General features: G+C 38.1%; 1 protein-coding gene across 5 annotated transcripts in view; it reads right to left on the bottom strand.

The window, feature by feature from the left end:
* Positions 1-21,419, bottom strand: part of TMEM268 (transmembrane protein 268) — a 31,485-nt gene extending 10,066 nt beyond the window's left edge. For 2 of the 5 annotated variants that reach the window (XM_074292895.1, XM_074292894.1), the window contains exons 1-4: positions 21,088-21,310; positions 9,110-9,343; positions 4,877-4,974; positions 488-595 (exon numbers count right to left, since the gene is read on the bottom strand). In XM_074292895.1, the coding sequence (XP_074148996.1) occupies positions 488-595; positions 4,877-4,974; positions 9,110-9,221 (318 nt within the window). In that variant the 5' untranslated portion in view covers positions 9,222-9,343; positions 21,088-21,310. Of the gene's footprint in view, positions 1-487; positions 596-4,876; positions 4,975-9,109; positions 9,344-21,087 lie in introns of all 5 variants that reach the window. The other 3 variants (XM_074292892.1, XM_074292891.1, XM_074292893.1) reach the window with 3 other exon arrangements.

Raw genomic sequence — 21,419 nt, 5'->3', positions numbered from 1 at the left:
TAGAACAACTAAAATAAAACCTGCTTTCTACTGCAAGGTGTAGAAGGTAAAATAATTTATTATTACATACAAACTGTACAAGATAAACACATATGTGGAAGATTTTTTAAAAACTGTATAAATGTAGAGTTTATAATAAAAAGAACATGTGAAAAAACATAGAAAGAACAGAATTTGGAGTCAGAATCACTACCTTCTCTCAACTACTCTTCCCACTTCAACTCCAAGGCCATTTTGCCTCAAGGTTTGCCTGCTTCAAGCTCTGAAGACTGGATTTCTCCTATGATAGAAAGCCCCCAGGTGAGGGCAAGCATCCCCCCACTAGAAAAGAGTGGGTATCTTCCAAAGGATCTTATTCACTCATAGCCTCCAACATCTACTTCAACAGATATTATGGAAGCCCTATTGAATTCAATGATATCTATTATAAATATGCCTTCTTTTAGCATGCAGTGATGGCATTCATGGAATAAACAGAAATCCTTACCACAGCAATAGCCAACTGAAAAGGCCTGGAGTTATAGAAGATGAATCTTCTCACTTGGGGATCTAAAATGGCATTCTCAATCAAATTCTTGTACTCTTCTGTTGGCACCTGCTCAAGAACCCAAAATAGAAACCATGTTTTAGTTCAGCCTCAGAGATAGCTCCTTCACCTCCTGTCTGGGAAATAGAGGATAATACTTCCATTTATTTATCTTACTATTTAAAACCAAAGGGAACAGTGAACATTAGAAAAAATAAGGGTGGGCCAAGACACTAAGGCTTATTTAAAATGTCAAATAGATAAAAAATGCTCATTGGAACTATATTACTACTGAATTTGACTTCAAAAAGGGGAGGGACAAAATAAGAATTTAGAGAAAACCTATTATATATTCAGTTTTTAATATATCATCAAACCAAGTTAGAGATTATTAAAAATTTTAGCTATCTTTGTTCAGTATCTCAGGAACACTAACACCTACCTTCTCCATCACTGATCCTGGGAGAGTGAAGCAACAATTCCCACCCTTCTCCTCACTCTAGCACCAGGGAACGTTGAAGGAACTCTGTCCTTGGTTTCACTCTAATATTGCATGCCTTTTTTAGTTAACCAGTTAATAAACAGTTTATTAAGTGCCTACCATATGCTGGCCATCATGCTGAGATTTATTACCAACAAAGTCCCAGGGACTGGATTTTGAAATCTGTGCTTACTCATATATATGAAGGATAGATCTCTGCCCTGCTTTGCCAAAAGAGATCACAAACTCACCATAACTAGCTACATTTAGTCTTCTCTCCTTACCTAGGAACAGTCTCATACACCAGCACCTTTTCTAGGAGTAAGATCTCATACCACAAATCCAATCAGCAGCCCCATACACAATCTAGAAGCGTTCTACCTTCTCAATGTATTCTCTCCTGTGATCTTAAAAAGAAATAAAGATAGTAGCACTGAATGTATTCTCTGGAACCCCTGACTTCCTATGTGGAACTTCACTATACAGATCACATCTCTTTGACCTATTTGACCTCCAGATTTATTAACTTACTTGATGTCTCATGAACTTAACCTTTATTCCAGCTTTGGATACCAAGATGGCCAAACTTATACATACATATATATATATATATATATATATATATATATATATATATATATATATATATATATATATATATATATATATATATATATATATATATATATATATATATATATATATATATATATATATATATATATATATGATAAATAGTTTATTTATGTGTATCTATAAATTATTTATTTATTTTAATAAAGCTTTTTAATTTCAAAACATATGTATGAATACTTTTCAACATTCATCCTTGCAAAACCTTGTGTTCCATGTTTTCTCCCTCCCTTCTCCCACCTCCTCCCCTAGATGGCAAGTAATCTAATATAGGTTAAACATGTGCAATTCTTCTATACATATTTCCACAATTATCATGCTATACAAGACAAAAATCAGATCAAAAAAGGAAAAAAATGAGAAAGAAAACAAAATGCAAGCAAACAATAACAAAAACAATGAAAATGTAATATAGCTATTCACACTCAGGTCCCACAGTCCTCTCTCTGGGTGCAGCTCTCTTCATCACAAGACCACTGTAACTGGCTGAATCAAGATGGTCATACTCTTGCTCTCACTATCAATCACAATTATTTTATCTTGACTCAGAAAGACCTAAGTTTAAATCCTACCTCACTACTGCATGATCCTAGGCAAGTCATTTAATCTGTCTGCCTCAGTTTTCTCAACTGTAAAATCTGCTTCCCAGAGTTGTGAAGAACAAATGATATAATATTTGTAAATATTTTGTTCGTTCTTTTCTCTTCTCCTTCCCTTCTGTCTACCTCCTATATTCATTCAGGTCCTCATGAAAGCTTACCTGAACCTTCCTAATTGAGCTCTTTGTGTCTCCCTTTTGTCCCCTTTCCAACTCATCTACTAAACCTCCTAAGACAAAGTTCTGACCATATGAAATTAAAACACTTCAGTCTATAAAATAATGATAACTAACATTTATATAGGGTTTACTATGTATGAGGCACTATGCTAAATGCTTTACAATTATTGTCTTATTTGATTCCCACAACAATCCCAGGAGGTAGGTAAGGCAAACAAAAAGTTAACTGATTTACCTGTCTAAAGCCAGATTTGAGTTCCTGACTCCAGGCCTAACATTCTATCCATTGAGCCAACTAGCTGTCACTCTGCCTGACATTCAAGGCCTTTTACAATCTGGTCCTAGCTTATGTTCTAATTCTTACTTCAAATTACTTCCCTTCACTCTAGGTTTCAGCCAAACAAGCCTATTGCATATCCTCATATTCTGTCTTCCATTTCTCACCTCAGTGCCTTTGCCCGTGTCCCACTTCTACCTCTCATGACTGGAATCCCTCCCTCTCTTTATTTCAACTCTCAGAATCTTTATCATCCTTCAGCACTGGCACCATCTTCTCTGGGAAGCCTTTTTTGCTTCTTCTTCTTTTTTATTATAGCTTTTTTATTGACAAAACATATGCATGGGTAATTTTTCAAAATTGACCCTTGCAAAACATTCTGTTCCAAATTTTTCCCTCCTTCCCCCCACTCCCTCCCCTAGATGGCAGGCAGTCCAATACATGTTAAATGTTAAAATATATGTTAAATCCAATATATGTATACATATTTATATAGTTATATTGCTGCACAAGAAAAAATGGATCCAGAAAGAAAAAAAACTGAGAAGAAAAAATGCAAGCAAACAACAGAAAGAGTGAAAATGCTATGTTGTGGTTCACACTCAGTTGTGACAGGTCTCTGTCTGAGTATCTATGGCTTTCTTCATCACTGAATAATTGGAACTGGTTTGAATCATCTCATTGTTGAAGAGGGTCACGTCCATCAGAATTGATCATCATATAATCTTGTTGTTGCCATGTATGATAATCTCCTGGTCCGCTCATTTCACTTAGCATCAGTTCATGTAAATTTCTCCAAGCCTCTCTGAAATCATCCTGTTGGTTATTTCTTATAAAACAATAATATTCCATAACATTCATACATCATAGTTTATTCAGCCATTCTCCAATTGGTGGCCTTCCATTGTTTCCACTTTCTAACCACTACAAAAAGGGTTGCCACAGACATTTTTGTACATATGAGTCCCTTTCCCTCCTTTAAGATCTCTTTGAGATATAGGAAGAAACACTGCTGGGTCAAAGGGTATACACAGTTTGATAACTTTTTGAGCATAGTTCCAAACTTCTCTCTAGAATGGTTGGATCCATTCACAACTCCACCAACAATGCATCAGTGTCCCAGTTTTCCCACATCCTCTCCAACATTCATCATTATCTTTTCCTGTCATCTTAGCCAATCTGGGAGATGTGTAGTGGTATCTCAGAGTGGTCTTAATTTGCATTTCTCTGATCAATAGTGATTTGGAGCATTTCCCATGACTAGAAATAGTTTCAATGTCTTCATCTGAAAATTGTCTGTTCATATCTGGGAAGTCTTTCTTGATTTGCTGGTGCTCTCTTCCCCATTAAATATTTTATTGACATCTATTTCCATGTGGTATCCTATTAGATATAGTATAGAATGTGTACTCCTTGAGGGCAAGGACCTAATATGTGTTTAAGAAATGCTCAGAGAGGTGATTTAAGCCAATTTCAATAAACTTGTGATGGAGAGATCTATCTGCATCCAGAGAGAGGATTGTTGGGGATGATTATGGATCACAATATAAATTTTCATCTTCTTTTGTTGTAGTTTGCTTGCTTTTTGTTTTTTTTCTCATTTTTTCCCTTTTTTGATCTGTTTTTTCTAATGCAGCATGACAAAAGTGGAAAGATGTAAAGAAGAATTATCCATATTTAACCTATATTGCATTACTTACTGTCTTGGAGAGGGATGAGGGAAAGGAGGGAGAAAAATTTGGAACACAAGGTTTTGCGAGGGTGAATGTTGAAAACTATCTTTGCATATATTTTGAAAATAAAAGGCTATTATTTATTTTTTAATGCTTGTTGAATTGAACTGAATTCAATTAAATGCAACTCAGAACATCAGGTGTGGGGGTTAGAAAAAGAACAAAGAACATAACAATAATCAGACCAACTGGGAAAAAATTCTGTTCTCTAAAAAGGTTCATCCATCCTAGTCCTAGCTGAGGGTAGAAATGCAACTATTATTTACTAGTAATTTGCATACTATTTAATCAATCATTCTACAAATATTTATTGAGTATTCACTAAAACAGCTGTAATCTTATAAGGAAGTGACCTCCCTCCAAGCCCCAGTTTTCTCATTTGTAAAATGAAATGTTCTCAGATGACATCTCAGATCTGGGGTCTATCCAAAAAAAAGTTTGGACTCACCTGGATCCCCCAGGTCTTCAGTTTCTCCTGGGACACTTCTAAGTTAAAGGAGGCTGCTTCAGTACTTAGAACCATAAGGAGCTGGCCATTGGTGGGTCCTGAAATCAGAAGAGAAAGGAGAATCGGATGATCATTGCACATTATGCATGATTTTTCCATCCATGACTCATGGAATCTTTGTAGAAAGCAAATAACAGTTGATATCTGTAGAAAACTAAGAATTCCTCAAGTAGGTTTAAATATCATAAGAATTAGAGCTAGAAAGGACCTGGGAGGTTATCTTGTCTAACTCCTTCATTGTACAAGCGAAGAAACTGAGACTCAAGGATGTTAAGTGACTCACTGAACATCATCCAGAAAATATACTTTAGGGGCAGCTAGGTGACGCAATGGATAGAGCACCCAGCCCTGAAGCCAAGAGCACCTGAGTCTTAGACACAACACTTCCTAGCTTTATGACCCTGGGCAAGTCACTTAACCAAAGAAAGGAAAGAAAGAAAGAAAGAAAGAAAAGAAAGAAAGAAAGAAAGGAAAGAAAGAAAGAAAGAAAGAAAAGAAAGAAAGAAAGAAAGAGAAAGAAAAAAAAGAAAGAGGGAGGGAGGGAAGGAAGGAAGGAAGGAAGGAAGGAAAGAAGGAAGGAAGGAAAGAAGGAAGGAAGGAAGGAAGGAAGGAAGGAAGGAAAGAAAGAAAGAAAGAAAGAAAGAAAGAAAGAAAGAAAGAAAGAAAGAAAGAAAGAAAGAAAGAAAGAAAGAAAGAAAGAAAGAAAGAAAGAAGAAAGAAAGAAAGAAAGAAAGAAGGAAGGAAGGAAGGAAGGAAGGAAGGAAGGAAGGAAGGAAGGAAGGAAGGAAGGAAGGAAGGAAGGAAGGAAGGAAGGAAGGAAGGAAGGAAGGAAGGAAGGAAGGAAGGATGGAAGAAAGAAAAAGAAAATATACTTCAGAGTCACAATCAAGAGTCATCTGGTTTCAAATCCAGTACTTTTTCTATATCACAGACCAATTACATCTATATTTTTATATACTATAATTCCATTTGATACTACAAAGTCCTGAAGGAGAGGGGAAAGAGAACAAACATTTATATTAAGAATTTACTATATATGTGCCAAGCATTATCTTATCTGATCCTCTCAATAATTTTGAGAGATAGGTGCTGTTATTATCTCCATTTTACAGTTGAGGAAATTGAGTCAGATAGAAGTTAAAATATTTTGCTGAGCTGACACATAACTGGTGTCTGAGGCTGAATGTGAATTTAAGTGTTCCTGACTCCAGATTCAATTCTTGTCTACTAGGCCATCCTAGGCACCCTAAAATGCCTTTTGACTCATCAAATAAAAATGAAATTATATTTAATAGAGTTGTATGGCCAAGGTTCATTTTAAACTTCTCTGGATGAAGAGAAGTTTATTATTTGTTGGTAAAAAGATTCAAGAAATCTAGATAGAAGAATGAGGTTGGAAAAAGAGGGAAGAAACTTTACCACAAAGAGAATATTCTCATTTCCATTTTATTTATTTCTTTCTTGGAGGGCTGGGAAGTTTCAGGTGAGAGGGAAAGACTACTGGAGAACCAGATAAAAGGAAGGACATAGGGAAAACTAGGCTTTGGACTTCAAAGTAAAACTACTTTTTACAAAGTTTACACAGTCAATGATTTATAAATGAAAGCTGACCAACAAGTCAGCAGGTTTCAAATAGCCTATTGTGTAGAACAAGAAAAGCCTGAATGTCTTTTTTATAGTTAAGAAACACAAACACAGCAGCAAATTTTACACTGTGAACATTCTAACCAGAAATTCCAACAAAGGAGCTATATCGGAAGTAATATGTTACAATGGAAAGAGCAATTTAGAGTGAAAGGACCTATATTCAAATCCTGATTCTACCTGAATAACTTAATTATTTAACCTTTCTAAGCCTTACTTTTCTCATCTATAAGATAAAGGGGATGGAGTGGATGACATCCAATGTCCCTTTCTAGATGATGCTATGATTTCATGAACTCTTACCTCATCACTCTGCCCCATCCAATGGATGCTCTGAGGGAGACTGAAATGGCCAAAAGATGCCAAGAAAAAAAGGGGAAATGAAGCAATGTTGTTCCTGTAATCACAATCTTTTAGTCCCTGAATAGAATTTAATGTGTAAAGTTCCCTCTGTGATCTGGATCCAATCTATCCTTCTAGCTTTATTTCTCATTGCTCGCAAATATGTCCAAAGATGCTGCAGTCAAAGTGGATTATTCTCCAGCCTTGGGCAGAACTCAAGCTTAGAAACAAATTTAATTCTCCTTCAGCTTATAAATGTCATTAGTTACTAAGTCTTAACAATTTGACCTTCATAATATTTCTCACATGCATCTTTTTCTCTTATCTTATGCAACCCCCACCTTAGTCTGGGCCCTCATCACTTCTCCAGGGGAGCAAGCTAGAGTACCAGACTCAAATCTGACTCAAGCCAGAAAGACATTTCTTAAGCTCAAATGTGGCCTCAAACTCTTAGTAGCTGGTGACCCTGGGCAAGTCACCTAAACCTGCTCACCTCAGTTTCCTCTTCTATAAAATGACCTGGAGAAGGAAAAGTCAAACCACTACTGTATTTATCATGAAAACCCCAAATAGACCATGAGGAATTAGAGATGAAGTGCTGAACAACTTCCTCTCTGAGCTATTGACATTTGGTTTTCATGCTTCGAGTCTCTTCTTCATATATCCTCCATACAACTGCCAGATTGATATCCCTAAAATACAAGTCTGATGGTGTCAATCCCTTCCTCAAAAAAACTACAACAGCTCCCTTTTGCCCATGGGCTAAAATGCACATTCTTCAATTTGGTATTTAAAAACCTTTACAATCTGGCTCTAGACTAACTTTCTAAACACATTGCTCCTAGTCATACATTCTACGTTCCAGCCAACATAGCTACTTTCTGTTTCCCATCCGCAGTGTTCCATCCCACCTCCATACCTTTTTCATTTCTCAGGCTTGGAATGTACTTCTCCCTCATATTCATTTTCCAGAATCCCTATCTTCCTACTAAGTTTAGTCCGAGTACTGCCTCTGACATGAAGCCTTTCCTGATCATTCTCCAACTACCAGTCTCAGACATCCCACCCCACTAAAACAAAATTAACATTATTCACTTATATAAGTACATGGGTGTTTATCTTTCTTGAAAGCAGAGGGTGTTTTGGTTTTGATTTGGTATTTGTATCCCCAGCACCTAGCACAGTACACAATACATAGAAAATAATTAGTAAACTTTTGTTGATTCATTGATTGCATTTTCCAATTTCTGTACTTCTGCTCTCTCACTAACTGGCTGACCTTAGGTGACTCACTTCTCAATAAGCTTCAGTTTCTTCAATTGTAAAAGGATTATGTTCTTTAACGTAGGACAGATTAGTCCCAAATTAGAACTAAAAACCACCATCATCCTTAGATAGAAATTTTTGGGGAAAGACAATATAGCTCCCTGAGTAATCTGGACACAATCCATCCATACACAAGCCCTCAGGCTGCCTGTCTGAAGGACAAGCAAATGTTCTTTCCAGTTGCTGCTTTCTGTTTCCCTAAAAACCATGGCAAATTTTGAAAAAAGAATCACTTAAAAAAGCAGCTCAGATCAGGCTCAGTCACATTCTGAGAAAAGATTTTTGTACTTAACAAAACAAAAGCCTTTAACATATTAACTCTTTCCATGTAAATATATATGTAATACTGATCACTCATTAAAGCAGTTATTTTTTGGCCAGGCATCCAAGTTAGCCCTCAACTGGCTATGCATTAAATCAGGTTCAAGACTTCTACTTAGGAAGACTTTTTGAGTTTCACTTCAGAGTCCTGGGCTTTGCCACATTAGTCTCTTTCTAGGAATGAGAGTGACCTCAAAAAGACCTACTTGCAAAAACAGAACTTAGAAACTTACCACAAGTCACTTCCTACAAGGACTGCTCTCTTCATCCCATGAAACAATTTGCTAAACCCTCAATACTAAAGACATACTTGGGAGCTATATCTACAATCCATAATTCAGCTTAGACCTCTCTGCAGCTTCCATTCACCCAGCTGAGGGGCTGCTGTACGTAAACAACAGTAATACTTATCAAGGAGGAACTGAACTCTAAAAAGCTTTTTTTAATTATTGTGTGTTCTTGGAGACCTTATGAATAGTCAGGAAATAATGATGGCTCCTGGATGACATCAAAGTGCTGACAGAAAAGGTGAAGTCTTACCTCTTCTCTCCAAGCAGGCAGTATCCTCCTGTACAAAAGTGTTCCAGTCAGAGAAGGAAGTAAGGGAAGGTCCAGGTGCCCCAGCTGAGTCTCGTGGAAGGTCATAAGCCATGATGAAGAGAAATCTTGGGACTAACCTTCTTCAAACTTTACACCATCTTCAGGAGAATGTGGCTCTCCTTCTTTGCCTATCCAGAAAACAGCCAACTCAGTTCATGTTACCTTTGGTCAAGGCTGGAGACAGAAGCACGAAAAAAAAAATAAAACTTCAGCAAGTATGTTGTTTTTCTGTTCCAGGAATTTTTGTTTACTGAGCTTTATAAGAATGATAATTTCTGAAAGTATTTAAAAAACATGAAGAGATACATTTTACAGGTCTGAGTTAGACCTTCAGCAGCCACTGGCAAGTGACTCCTATAACACAGCATAAATATTTGTCTTCATGCAAAAATGTAGCACACTAAAGATGGCATCAGTAATGCAATCTATTTGAATAATTTGTTCTGCTATATATAGAAACTCATATAATTGCGAAATTGTGAAAATTGTGTTGTTTTTCTTTAAGGCAGCTTCACTTTTTTTTTTCTTCATGACATTTTCTCCCTTGTGTCAAAGACTACCATTAATGACTTGATATAAGAGAAAGTGTTTTGAAGATATTTCAATTAGATATTATTACAAGTAAAATTATTTGTATTTTAATCAACAACAATAACAAAAATAACTCCAGCATGTGGAAAGACCAGGGACGCTGTTTATTCTTCCAAGATTGAGGTCAACATATGATCTGGAAATAAATCATCCACAATAATATATTTTATTTTGGGTTGTTGCCATTGAGTTTAATCATTCTGATAACTCTGACAGAAATACTATTTTAATTTGGAATTGAAGGGAATTTAGGGGACAGAGATTTCAAAATTCTGCAAGGACACTGAATGGTTGTTATTGACTGTTACTCTTCAGTGCTAACTGACTGCTCCCCATCAGATAGCAAGCATTACATACACACACACACACACACACACACATACACACACACACACACACACACTCACACACACACACATTCATTTAAAAAATTTTTTTTAACTTTTCAGTTTCCAATTCTCTTCCTTACTCCAGTTCCTCTCATCCATTGAGAAGGCAAGAAACATGATATCAATTATACATGTGAAGTCATGTAAAACATACTTCCATATTGGTCAGTTTGAAAGAAGAAAGAAGGAGGAATGAGGAGGAGAAAGCAGAAGAGGAGGAGGAGGAGGAATAAGAGGAAATTATTTTTGTTTATGCTTTCTATTTCCCTAGATGTGCACATGTTTTATTCCTCCTATCTAAATAAGCTCTCTGAAGGCAAGAGGAGGAGGAGGAAGAGGAGAAGAATGAGTAAGAAGAGAGGGAAGAAGGGGGAGGAAGAGGAGAGGGAAGAAAGGGGAGAAAGAGGAAGGGAAGGAGGGGGAAGAAGAGGAGGATGGGAAGGACAAGGATGGAGAGGAAGAAGAGGAGGGGGAAGAGAAGAAAAGCAAGGAGGAAGGGAGGAGGAAGAGGGTATGAGGAGGAGGGGGAGGAGGAATAGGAAGAAGAGGAGGAGGATGAGGAGGATGACAATGATAAAAATAAGGAGGAGGGGGACAAAGATGAGGAGAGGGAAGAGAAGGAGGAGGAAGGAAGGAAGGAAGGAAGGAAGGAAGGAAGGAAGGAAGGAAGGAAGGAAGGAAGGAAGGAAGGAAGGAAGGAAGGAAGGAAGGAAGGAAGGAAGGAAGGAAGGAAGGAAGGAAGGAAGGAAGGAAGGAAGGAAGGAAGGAAGGAAGGAAGGAAGGAAGGAAGGAAGGAAGGAAAGAAAGAATAAATTAGAATAAAATAAGTGAAAAAATATACTTCAATCTGTAGTTAGAGTTCATCAATTATCTTATTTTTAAATGAGTTCTTTAGAATTATCTTGAATACTTATATTGATGGGGATAGCTAAATCTTTCACAGCTGATCATCATTACAATATTGTTGAAATTTCATATACATCTCACCAGATTTTTCTAAAAACCATCCCTGATCATCATTTCTTATAGCACAATAGTATTCTATCACAATCACATATCACAACTTATTCAGGCATTCCCCAATTAATGAGCATTTCCTCAATTTCCAATTTTTTGCCACCACAAAAAGAACTATTATGAATATTTTCGTACATATATATTCTTTTCCTTTTTCTTTGATCTCTTAGGGGATACAGACCTAACAGTAGTCTTGCTAGACATTTTTTAATAGTCCTTTGGACATTGTCCAAGTTACTTTCCACCAATCAAAGCACTTTCTTATTTTCCTTTGAACTTGCTTCTCTCTTAGGAAAAATACATTCTGAGAACAAGGTTCTCTCATCCTGCAAATCAAAGTTTGACCTGAAATTCCAGTCCTCTCCTCCAGAGAGTCTCCACATTGGGAGGAAAATCTAGTTGCCAGTCATGGTGAATTTGTTTTTTCCCAAAATGCTTCAGCTCATCCAACACTTTCTCCCTCAGCAAAGAGGTTTGAGAATAAATTATAAGCAAAGCAAACAGTAGCTTAGACCCAGGTGATTGTATTGTTTAGCTCATCTGTTAGCAGAGGCTATATCATTGTGGAATATCAAGGAAACAAGTCATTTTCTTTCACCTTTAGAGATTATGATTAACAAAACAAGTAATTAAACACCCAATGGACCATGATAATGCCCTACTCAAAAATCTTCAGTGGCTCATTATTGACTTCAGGATAAAATGCAAAGTAATGAGTCTGACATTTAAATATCTCCACAATATGCATCCCATCTTTCTGGTACTACTCCTAATATGAGGCTGGTCATTTCATTATCTTTCATAAATTTTCTGTCCCAGCCAAACGAATGCTCTGACTGATCTCAGATACATCTAACTTTCCTTTATGCTTTTGTACAGATGTTTCCCCCATGTTGAAAGGAACACCTTCCCTCCTTAATTCTGCTTCATAGGACCCTTAGCTTCATTAAAAAGATCAGGTACTACCTCCTAAAGAGGAAATACTTTCCCTCTTGAAACAAAAAAGCATAGATCCTTAATACTGAAGGTGACATTCTGTGAATTATAGAGTAGGCATTAGTTATGTGGCACTGTCCCCCACTAACTCTTGGTAGGAAGGGGAGAAAAGGGGGAGAGGGAGCAGCATTTATTAAATACATAATGTATGCCTGGCCCTATGCTAAGGAAGTCCTTTATAAATATTATCTCCTTTGAGTCTCACAACAACTTTGGGCAATAGGTATTACTGTTACCCCCACTTTAGAGCTAGGGAAACTGAGGCAGAGATTAAGTCACTTCTCCAGTCACACAGCTAGTTAAGTGTCTGAGGCTAACTATGAGCTCAGCTCTTCCTGACTCCAGCTCTATTGCTCTATGCAATGTGCCACTTAGCTGCTTAATACAGGGAAAAATGGTTGGATAATCTTTGATTCCAATTCCATACACATCCCCCTAAACTAATTACTTTGAAAGTGTCTCAGAGAGTTATTCCTCTTAATAAATAAAGGGTACTATGCAAAGGGTACTAAACTAGGAGACAGGAACTAATTCATACCATCCCAACTTTCCCAGTTGTTAGGTGACTAGGCAATTGACTTAGTTTTTCTGAGCCTCAGTTTCTTCCCTATAAAATTAAATGATCTTCCTGCTAAGATCCCTTCCAACTCTCAATTTAGGATTTCATAATCCTCAACTTATTATGATTTGGTCCTAGACAGAAAGAGTTCATCATACCACAGACACTTACTATACAGATTCAAAAACTTCAAGGTAAAAGGACAAATAAAATTTAGCCCTATCCTACTCCCCCCCAAACCCCCAAAATCATAAAATCTTAGAATTTTAGAGCAGGAAGGAACCTTAGAAATCATTTATTCCAAACTCCTCTTCAAGTGATCGCTTAATTGCCAAATTGGATTTCCCTTTTCTCAGTGCTCATTCTTTTTGACCTCTCTACAGAATTGGACGCTTTCCTCCTAGATACTGCTTCTTCTCTGCGTTTTCATGACCCTGCTCTCTTGTTAACCTCCCACTTGTCTGCTCCTCAGTCTCCTTTGCAAACTCATTCATGTCATGCCTTCTGTGCTAATAAAATGTTTAACGACTGATTCTTCAGGGGGAAAATGTACTCGTGATACTTTTAAGTGGAATCTGTATGATTAACATTTTATTCATGACTTAGGTCCAGATGAGCTACAAAATAATAAATCAAGCCCTGATTTGTAGTGGTTGTTGATTTTGCTCACAATAAGCAAACGGGCTTAGAGCCAATTATGAGCTGGCTCCAGAAAACCTCTGATCCCAAGGTTTTGTGTCCTAAGGCTTTTCTTCTTTCTCTTCACACTCTCACATGATGACCTGATCAGCATTCATGAATTTAATTATTATCTCTTCAAAGATGACTCCCAGATCGAAATGTCTTGCCCTAGCTCTGTTCTGAGTTCTGTTCTGCATCATTCTGGTATAAGCCCACATCACCTCACACTTAGACTATTGCAATAACCTACATTCATGAATGCTAACTGGTCTCTCTGCCTCAAATTCCTGCAATCTATCCTTCACACAGTCCCCAAAGTCATCTTTCTAGGTCTAATCATGTCACCCCTCTACTTCACAAACACTATTGGCTGCCTATTATTCTTCTAGTTGGCTTCTAAAGCCCTTCACAGTATGGTTCCAATCTACCTTTTTTTTTTTTTTAAATAATAATTGCTTTTTTATTTTTCAAAATACTTGCAAAAATAGTTTTTAACATTTACCTTTGCAAAACCTTGTTTCCAAATTTTCTCCCTCCTTCCCCACTTCTCCTTCCCCTAGACCACAAGTAATCCAATATAGATTAAATATGTGCAATCCTTTTAAATATGTTTCCACATTTATCATACTGCATAGGAAAAATAAGATCAAAAGGAGAAAAAATTAGAAAGAAAAAAACAACAAGCAAGCCAACAACAGCAACAAAGGTGAAACTACTATGCTGTGATTCACATTCGGTCTCCATAGACCTCTCTCTGGATGCAGATGGCTCTCCATTACAAATCTATTAGAACTGGTCTAGATCACTTCTCCAATTTACCTTTCTAGCCCTATTATACATTACACTACTTCCCCATACTCTCTGGATCAGCTGAATGTAATGTTCTGGTTAGCTTTCTGGAAGTCTTGGGACCAGCCTTCATTTTAGCAGAATAATCACTAGGAGAATAGTCGGGGATTGTTAGGATTCTTACAAGTCACTGGAATGGATATAATTATCTAATTTAGCATGGTACTTAACAATTCTCTAGTTCAGAGTTCACACCTTTCACACCTTTAAGAGAGCATACTTTTAAGAAGCTCCCAAAAGCCCAGGGAGTAGCCACAAGCACATTCTCTGGGAGAATATAAGGAGCCAGGATTCAGGGAGGAAGAGTCAAGATTTCATTCCCACTTCGACATTTGTGCTGGCTGGAGACACTCAGACAAGAACTCTAGGGAACCAAAGAGAGAGGCCTCTAAGAAAGCTAGCCAAGTTCCAAGTGAAGGAGACAAGGCTTGAAGGAGAAAATAAAGAATCTGTAGATAAGATTTGGAAAAGAGACAGTAAAGGACTTTAACTCCTGGCTGCATTTTGGGATTATTGAACTGAACTGAAGCCAAGGCTGCCTCCAGAAGCCCCCCAAGAGATCTGCTCCCAGAGAATGATTCCAATCTAGAGAAAGAGAACATTACAGGGGATAAAGTCCAAAAGTCTTTATTATCTCCTTCAGTCTCCCAGTCTGCAAATCAGCCAATCAGCCAGTCAGCAGTCTGCACATCCAAATGTAATGTCCTACATTCTAGAGTTCCCAAATTGGGGTGACAAAACATACTGTTGCTTTCTAGAGCCTCCACACTGGAGTAGATTAAAATATAGTGCCCACTGATACATTGTTGGTGGAATTGTGAATACATCCAGCCATTCTGGAGAGCAATTTGGAACTATGCTCAAAAAGTTATCAAACTGTGCATACCTTTTGATCCAGCAAAGTTACTACTGGGCTTATATCCCCAAAAAAAAATCTTAAAGAAGGGAGGGACCTGTATGTACAAAAATGCCCTCTTTCTAGTGGCTAGAAACGGGAAATTGAATGGATGCCCATCAATTGGAGAATGGTTGAATAAACTGTGGTATACATTCATATGTTATGGAATATTATTATTCTGTAAGAAATGACCAGCAGGAAGATTTCAGAAAGGCCTGGAGAGACTTACATGAACTGATGCCGAGTGAAATGAGCAAGACCAGGAGATCATTATATACTTCAACAACAATACTGTATGACGATCAATTCTGATGGATGAGGCCATCTTCAACAATGAAATGAACCAAATTAGCTCCATTTGTTCAGTAATGAAGAGAACCAGCTTCACCCAGTGAAAGAACTCTGGGAAATGAGTGTGAACCACTACATAGCATTTCTAAACCCTCTGTTTTTGTCTGCTTGCATTTTTGATTTCCTTCTCAGGAATTATTTTAAAGTCCGATTTTTCTTGTGCAGTAAAATAACTGTATGGATATGCATACATATTGTTATAAATATTTTAACATATTTAACATGTATTGGTTTACCTGCCATCTGGAGGGGGGGGGAAGGAGAGGAAAAGTTGGAATAGAAAGTTTTGCAAGGGTCAATGTTGAAAAATTACCCATGTATATGTCTTGTAAATAAAAAGCCATAATAAATAAATAAATAAATAAATAAAATATAATGCCCAGACTAGCTCTCTGAAGGTTCTTGGGACCAGTCTGAGTCCTTGGTTTTTTAGTGGAGAAGTGATGAAGACAGGAGAACTACCATGAGGCTGGTCAAGTCTTCTCTTTCTCTATATACTCTATTACAATTACACCATTACAATATACTGAGTATAAACCTATAATGCTCTGGCATAGCTTTCTGGAGGTCTCTGGATCAGCCTTGGTTTCAGCTGAGTAATCACCATGAGAATAGCCAGGTGATAAAGTCCAAAAATCTTTATTGCCTCCTTCACAGTCTGTCTCCTTGACTGGGGCTCAGCTAGCTTTCTGGAGGCCCTTCAGACAGGCCTTGGTCTCAGTGGAGGAAGCAGGACAGGCCAGCCAGCTCCAGCCTCCAGTCCTCTGTCTTCTCTGAGTCTATCTCCAAGTCTGTCCAATCCCCGCTCTAGGTCTGACTCTGACCTCTTAATACTTAAATTACAATTAAATCCATTCATCATACTGAATATAAGCTAATCGTTATATCACTAGGGAACCATTATTTGTTGTAAGATTAAATCAATCATACTGAACTAGAGAACTCACATGCTAAACTAGATAACTATTGTCTCATCAGTTCCACTGAGTTGACATCCTGTTGTAGGATAGATAAATCAGTCATACTGAGTTCCTGCCCTTTACAGCTGAACTGGCTTTCCCTTTGTTCCTCTAACAAGGCATTCCAACTCCATCTTTATGACTTTGTATTAGCCATTTCTCATGCTGCCTCTTTACCTCAACTTCACAAAATCCTTTAAATCTCCCAAGACTCAAGCTTCTAAATGAAGCTTTTCCTGATCTCAATTACTAAAGCCCCTCCCAAAATGATCTAATACATATATTTTGTAATTTATTCTGCATATTCTTATATATGAATATGTGTATATGCATATACACATTATCTCTATGAAGTGTAAGTATTTGGGAGCAAAGACTGCTTCATTCTTTGTACTTGTATTTCTCACTCTAAGGTACATAGTGGGTATTTAATAAGTATTAGCCAGGGGAAGAGGGTGAGGAGAGGGGAAGTGAATGAACCTTACTTTCATCAGAATTGGCTCAAAGATAAAATAACATACACACTCAATATGGGTACAAAAGTCTATCTTATTCTGAAGAAACTTAGGAGGGAAAGAGCATATGGGAAGAGAGCAGATGATAGAAGAAAGGACATACTGGGGAAGAAGTGATCAGAAGCAAAACGCTTTTGAGGAAGGACAGGGTGAAAGGAGAGAGAACAAAATAAACGGGAGGAACAATTAGCAATAGTAATTGTGAAAAGAATTTCAAAGTTAATATAGTATTGGTATTTGTTTTGCCTGGAAAGATTTACATGAACTGATACTGAGCAAAACAAACAGAATCAGGAAGACATTGTACACAATATCAGCAAGAGTGTGGGATGATCAACTCTGAAAGACTTGGTTCTTCTCAGTGGTTCAGAGATCCAACACAATCCCCAATAGACTTTGAACAGAAAATGTCATCAGCATCCAGAGAAAGAACTATGGATATTGAATGTAAATCAACACACGCCATGTTCATTTCTTTTCTCTGTTGGTTTTTTTTTTTTCCTCTCCCATGGTTTTGCTTTTATTCTGATTTTTCTCTCCCAACATGATTCCTAAAGCAATATATATTAAATCATTAGAAAAAAATTTATTCATACCCAGAGAAAGAAATGATTGTGTGAATATGGATTGAAGCATAATTTTTTAAACTTTATTTTTCTTACGAGTTTTTTGAGGGGAAAGGGAAAAATCCATGCTTCCTTTAGCAAAATGACTTTTATGAAATGTTTTGCTTAACTTCATATCTGCCTTCTCAATGGGGAAGAAGGAGGGAAGAAGGGAAAGAGTCTGGAACTCAAAGTTTAAAAAATAAATATAAACATTATTTTATATGCCAAAAGAAGGGAAATAACAGAAACAAGGTCACTGGGACTCTATAACATATCAATTCACACCGAACACTATATTGCATTGCTATATACAGTGAATTTATACAAAGGGTAGTAGTAGTAGTGGTGGCTGCAGCAGCAGCAGTTGAAGTAGTAAGAGCATCAGTAGTAGTAATAGCAATGGTGGCAATAGTAATACTTGTAGTAGTAGCTGTAGTAGTGTAGTATTAGAAATAGTAGTAATAGCATTATTAACAATGGTAGTAATGGTATTATTAGCAGTAGTGGCAATAGTTAGTAGCTGCTAACATTATATAGCACCTACTCTGTACCAAGAACTGTGCTAAACATTTAACAAATATTATTTCATTCTACCCTCATAACAACCTTAAGAGGTAAATACTATTATGAAATCCATTTTATATCTGAGGAAATAGTAAAAAAAACTTGCCCAGGATCACATAGCTATTGAATATCCAAGGCCAAATTTGAATGCAACAACCTGAATTCTATCCATTGTACCATCTAGCTGCCCCTAAATTACATATATAAATCTGGCTAGCCTTTAGCAAGTGTTCTTTGACATCATAACATGTCACTGTATCAAATGATTATCAGGTAAAAGGATCCTTAGGAATCATCTAGTTCCAACTTACTTGTGAAGCCCTGAAAGGTACATGCTAAAGCTAGGATCTGAAGCTACTTCCTTCCACTCTAAACTTACCACTGTACCATGTTGTCTTTTGGTTTGCCTTGTTACAGGGAAGTAACAGTGATGGAAATGAAACACAAGATTTTTTTACGGTTGGATTCAAGGGAGAAGAATTAGGAATGACATTTTCACTTGCATCTCTCAGGCCCATTTTGTGCCTCTCCAATGCACTTTGGGCATGGTATAATGGAAAGAAAAAAACCTGGATCCAAATCCTGGCTCCCATGTTTAATAATTGTGTGACCCTAAATAAATGACTCTTCCTCCCTGAGTTTCTTCCTATGTGAAACAAGGATAATCATTCCTACAGCTCTCTACTTACAGGGCTGTTAGAAGATAGCACTTCATTAACTTTGCTGCACTAAAGAAATGAATTATCATCATTACACACTATTGGACATTACAGTTATCTAATATTCTATCCTGCTACAGGACGAGATTTCAGGAAGGCAGGGGCTGTATTACCTAAATTTTGTTGCATCTTCCATTCCCACCCTCACTCACCTTGAACAAGGTTCTGCACATAGTTCTATGTTTAATAAACCCCTGTTAAATGAATGAGCTAGGTGATATTACTAGATAGAGCACTGGGCCTAGAGTCAGGAAGACTCATTTTAATGTGGCCTTACTAGTTGTGTGATCCTGGGCAAGTCACTTCGCCTCAGTTTTTCTCAGTTATTAAATGAACTGCAGAAGGAAAGAGCAAACTGCTCCAGTATCTTTTTTTTTTTTAAATTGTCGGTTTTTTATTAATTTTTATAATTATAACTTTTTTGACAGTACATATGCATAGGTAATTTTTTTTTTTAAACAACATTATCCCTTGTACTTCCTTCTGTTCCGAGTTTTTCCCCTCCCTCCCTCCACCCCCTCCCCTAGATGGCAGTCATTCCCATACATATTAAATATGTTATAGTATATCCTAGGTACAATATATATGTGCAGAACCGAATTTTTTTGTTGTTGTTGTTGCAAAGGAACGCTCCAGTATCTTTGCCAAGATAATCTCAAATGAAGTCACAAAGTGTAGGACTTGACTGAATAACAACAAAACGAATGAATACTTTTATAAAATATATGGAAGCCACCCTACTAGAAAGGATTGCATGTGAATGAAAAGTCAAGCTGGACGAAGCCCACCTCTTCAACCACATATCTCACCAGTTACTCCAACAGAAGTGTTAAAAAAAAAAAAAAGGTGACAAAGATAAAATATAAAAGGAGACTAGAACTAACAATGTCCAACAATAGAAACAATCTGAAACAAGGAAGGAGGAAAAAAAAAAAAAAAAACCAGTACAGAAACCATCTAAACCAATCTTCCTCATTTAAACACTAAAATTAGGGCTAAAGAATGTAACTCCCCTAGGTTGGAATCCTAGACCAGGTACTTGACACGCGGTTTAACATTGCCAAAACAGTTCATTTCCTACCCGTAAAGATGAGAGGTTTGTATTAGATGATTTTAAAGATCACTTTCAGTTCTAAATTCTGATTTCTCACACACAGACCATTCCACCCAGAGAGGGGTGTAACTTCAATACATGCTTCCTATGTATGTTTCACACAAATAGAAATCCTGAAGATTATGGAGATTATTCTTTCAAGGGACTCTATCACTGCCCCAAAGCCCCACTGGGATTATCCGCAACATCCACTCTTCCACAGAGATGGCAGCTGAATTCCCCTGGCTTACCAACTGCAAGCAACAGGAAATTGCAAGAAAGAGTCAAACTTTATATTCCAAAGTCATATCATAAAAAGCACATTTTATATTCTCACAGCACTGAGGGGAGACTTAGAGATCATCTTGACCCAACCCTTTCATTTCAAAGAGAAGGAAACTGAGGTCCCAGGGAGGAAGGGGTACCTCAGCTAAGGTTAGACTGCAGCAGAGTCAGCTCAGATAATGTGTGTGTGTGTCCATCAAACCACATGGAAACCCAACTAAACCAGGAGATAATGAGTGGGGAAGCTTGTGCAATGTCTTTAATCACAGAAACTGGGTTTGAATCCTGACTACTGCTCGTGAGCTTGGAGAAACTGCTCCCTCTTTCTGAAACTCAGCTTCATTCTCCCTCCCTATGAAGGGCCACGCTGAAGACCGTGGCTGGGATTCTGTGTTGTTCTGCTTATTCCAAAGCCCTGCCCTGCCGTTGGTTAGTTGACCCTGGGAAACTACAGAAGCAGTGGCTAGTAGGTTCACTGAAGTCTCTGCGTAACTGGATCTCGGCCCCTTGGAGGTAGGAGGATGTGACAAGGCTGCCTTATCCCGAGGTCGGTCCGAACAAGATCTTGCTCCCCGAACTTCCTAGTCTGCTGCCTCGTCTCCTCCCAACCAGATGTGCGTCGGAAACCACAGCCCTCAGCAGCCCTCGGCCAAAAGGCCGAGCCTCCTGTCTGTACCAGAACATCCCATTTCCACCTCCTGGCACCAGAGTACAGGCCATTAGGACACTGCAACCGGGAGAGGAGGTGCTCTAAGGAGTGCGGGGCCCCGGGGAGGCTCTGCTCGGCGCAGGCCTCAGTGCCGGGAGCTGTCCCGGCGCTCCTGGCGCGCGGGCACACACTCACCCAATATTCTGCCGCTGCTGTAAGCCTCGGCGGCGCTGGGCAGAGGGCTTCCTCGGGGGCGGGAGGAGAAAGAGTAGGAGGACGAGGAAGAGGATGAAGAAAGGCCACCGCAGGGAAGCGGAGGGCGGGTCTGGCTGAAGATACAAACTCGTGAGCGCGCGCCCGCCCGACCTCGCCAACACAGCAGGAAAAGCTCCTATCAGCGCAGCGCTGGTCTCTAGTTACTGTTACCTTGCGAGTCACCCGGCATGTGACTCCCAGCGTACTCCCCAAAGCATTGCTAGCACCGTCTCTTGCTTTTTCGATCCCAGAGGCCGGATTCACGGCCAGGT

This window comes from Sminthopsis crassicaudata, chromosome 2 (genome assembly GCF_048593235.1).
Source record: "Sminthopsis crassicaudata isolate SCR6 chromosome 2, ASM4859323v1, whole genome shotgun sequence".
In the NCBI taxonomy this organism is placed as follows: domain Eukaryota; kingdom Metazoa; phylum Chordata; class Mammalia; order Dasyuromorphia; family Dasyuridae; genus Sminthopsis; species Sminthopsis crassicaudata.
The sequence above is the reverse complement of the archived record's forward strand: the minus strand, read 5'-3'. Positions and strand labels throughout refer to the sequence as shown.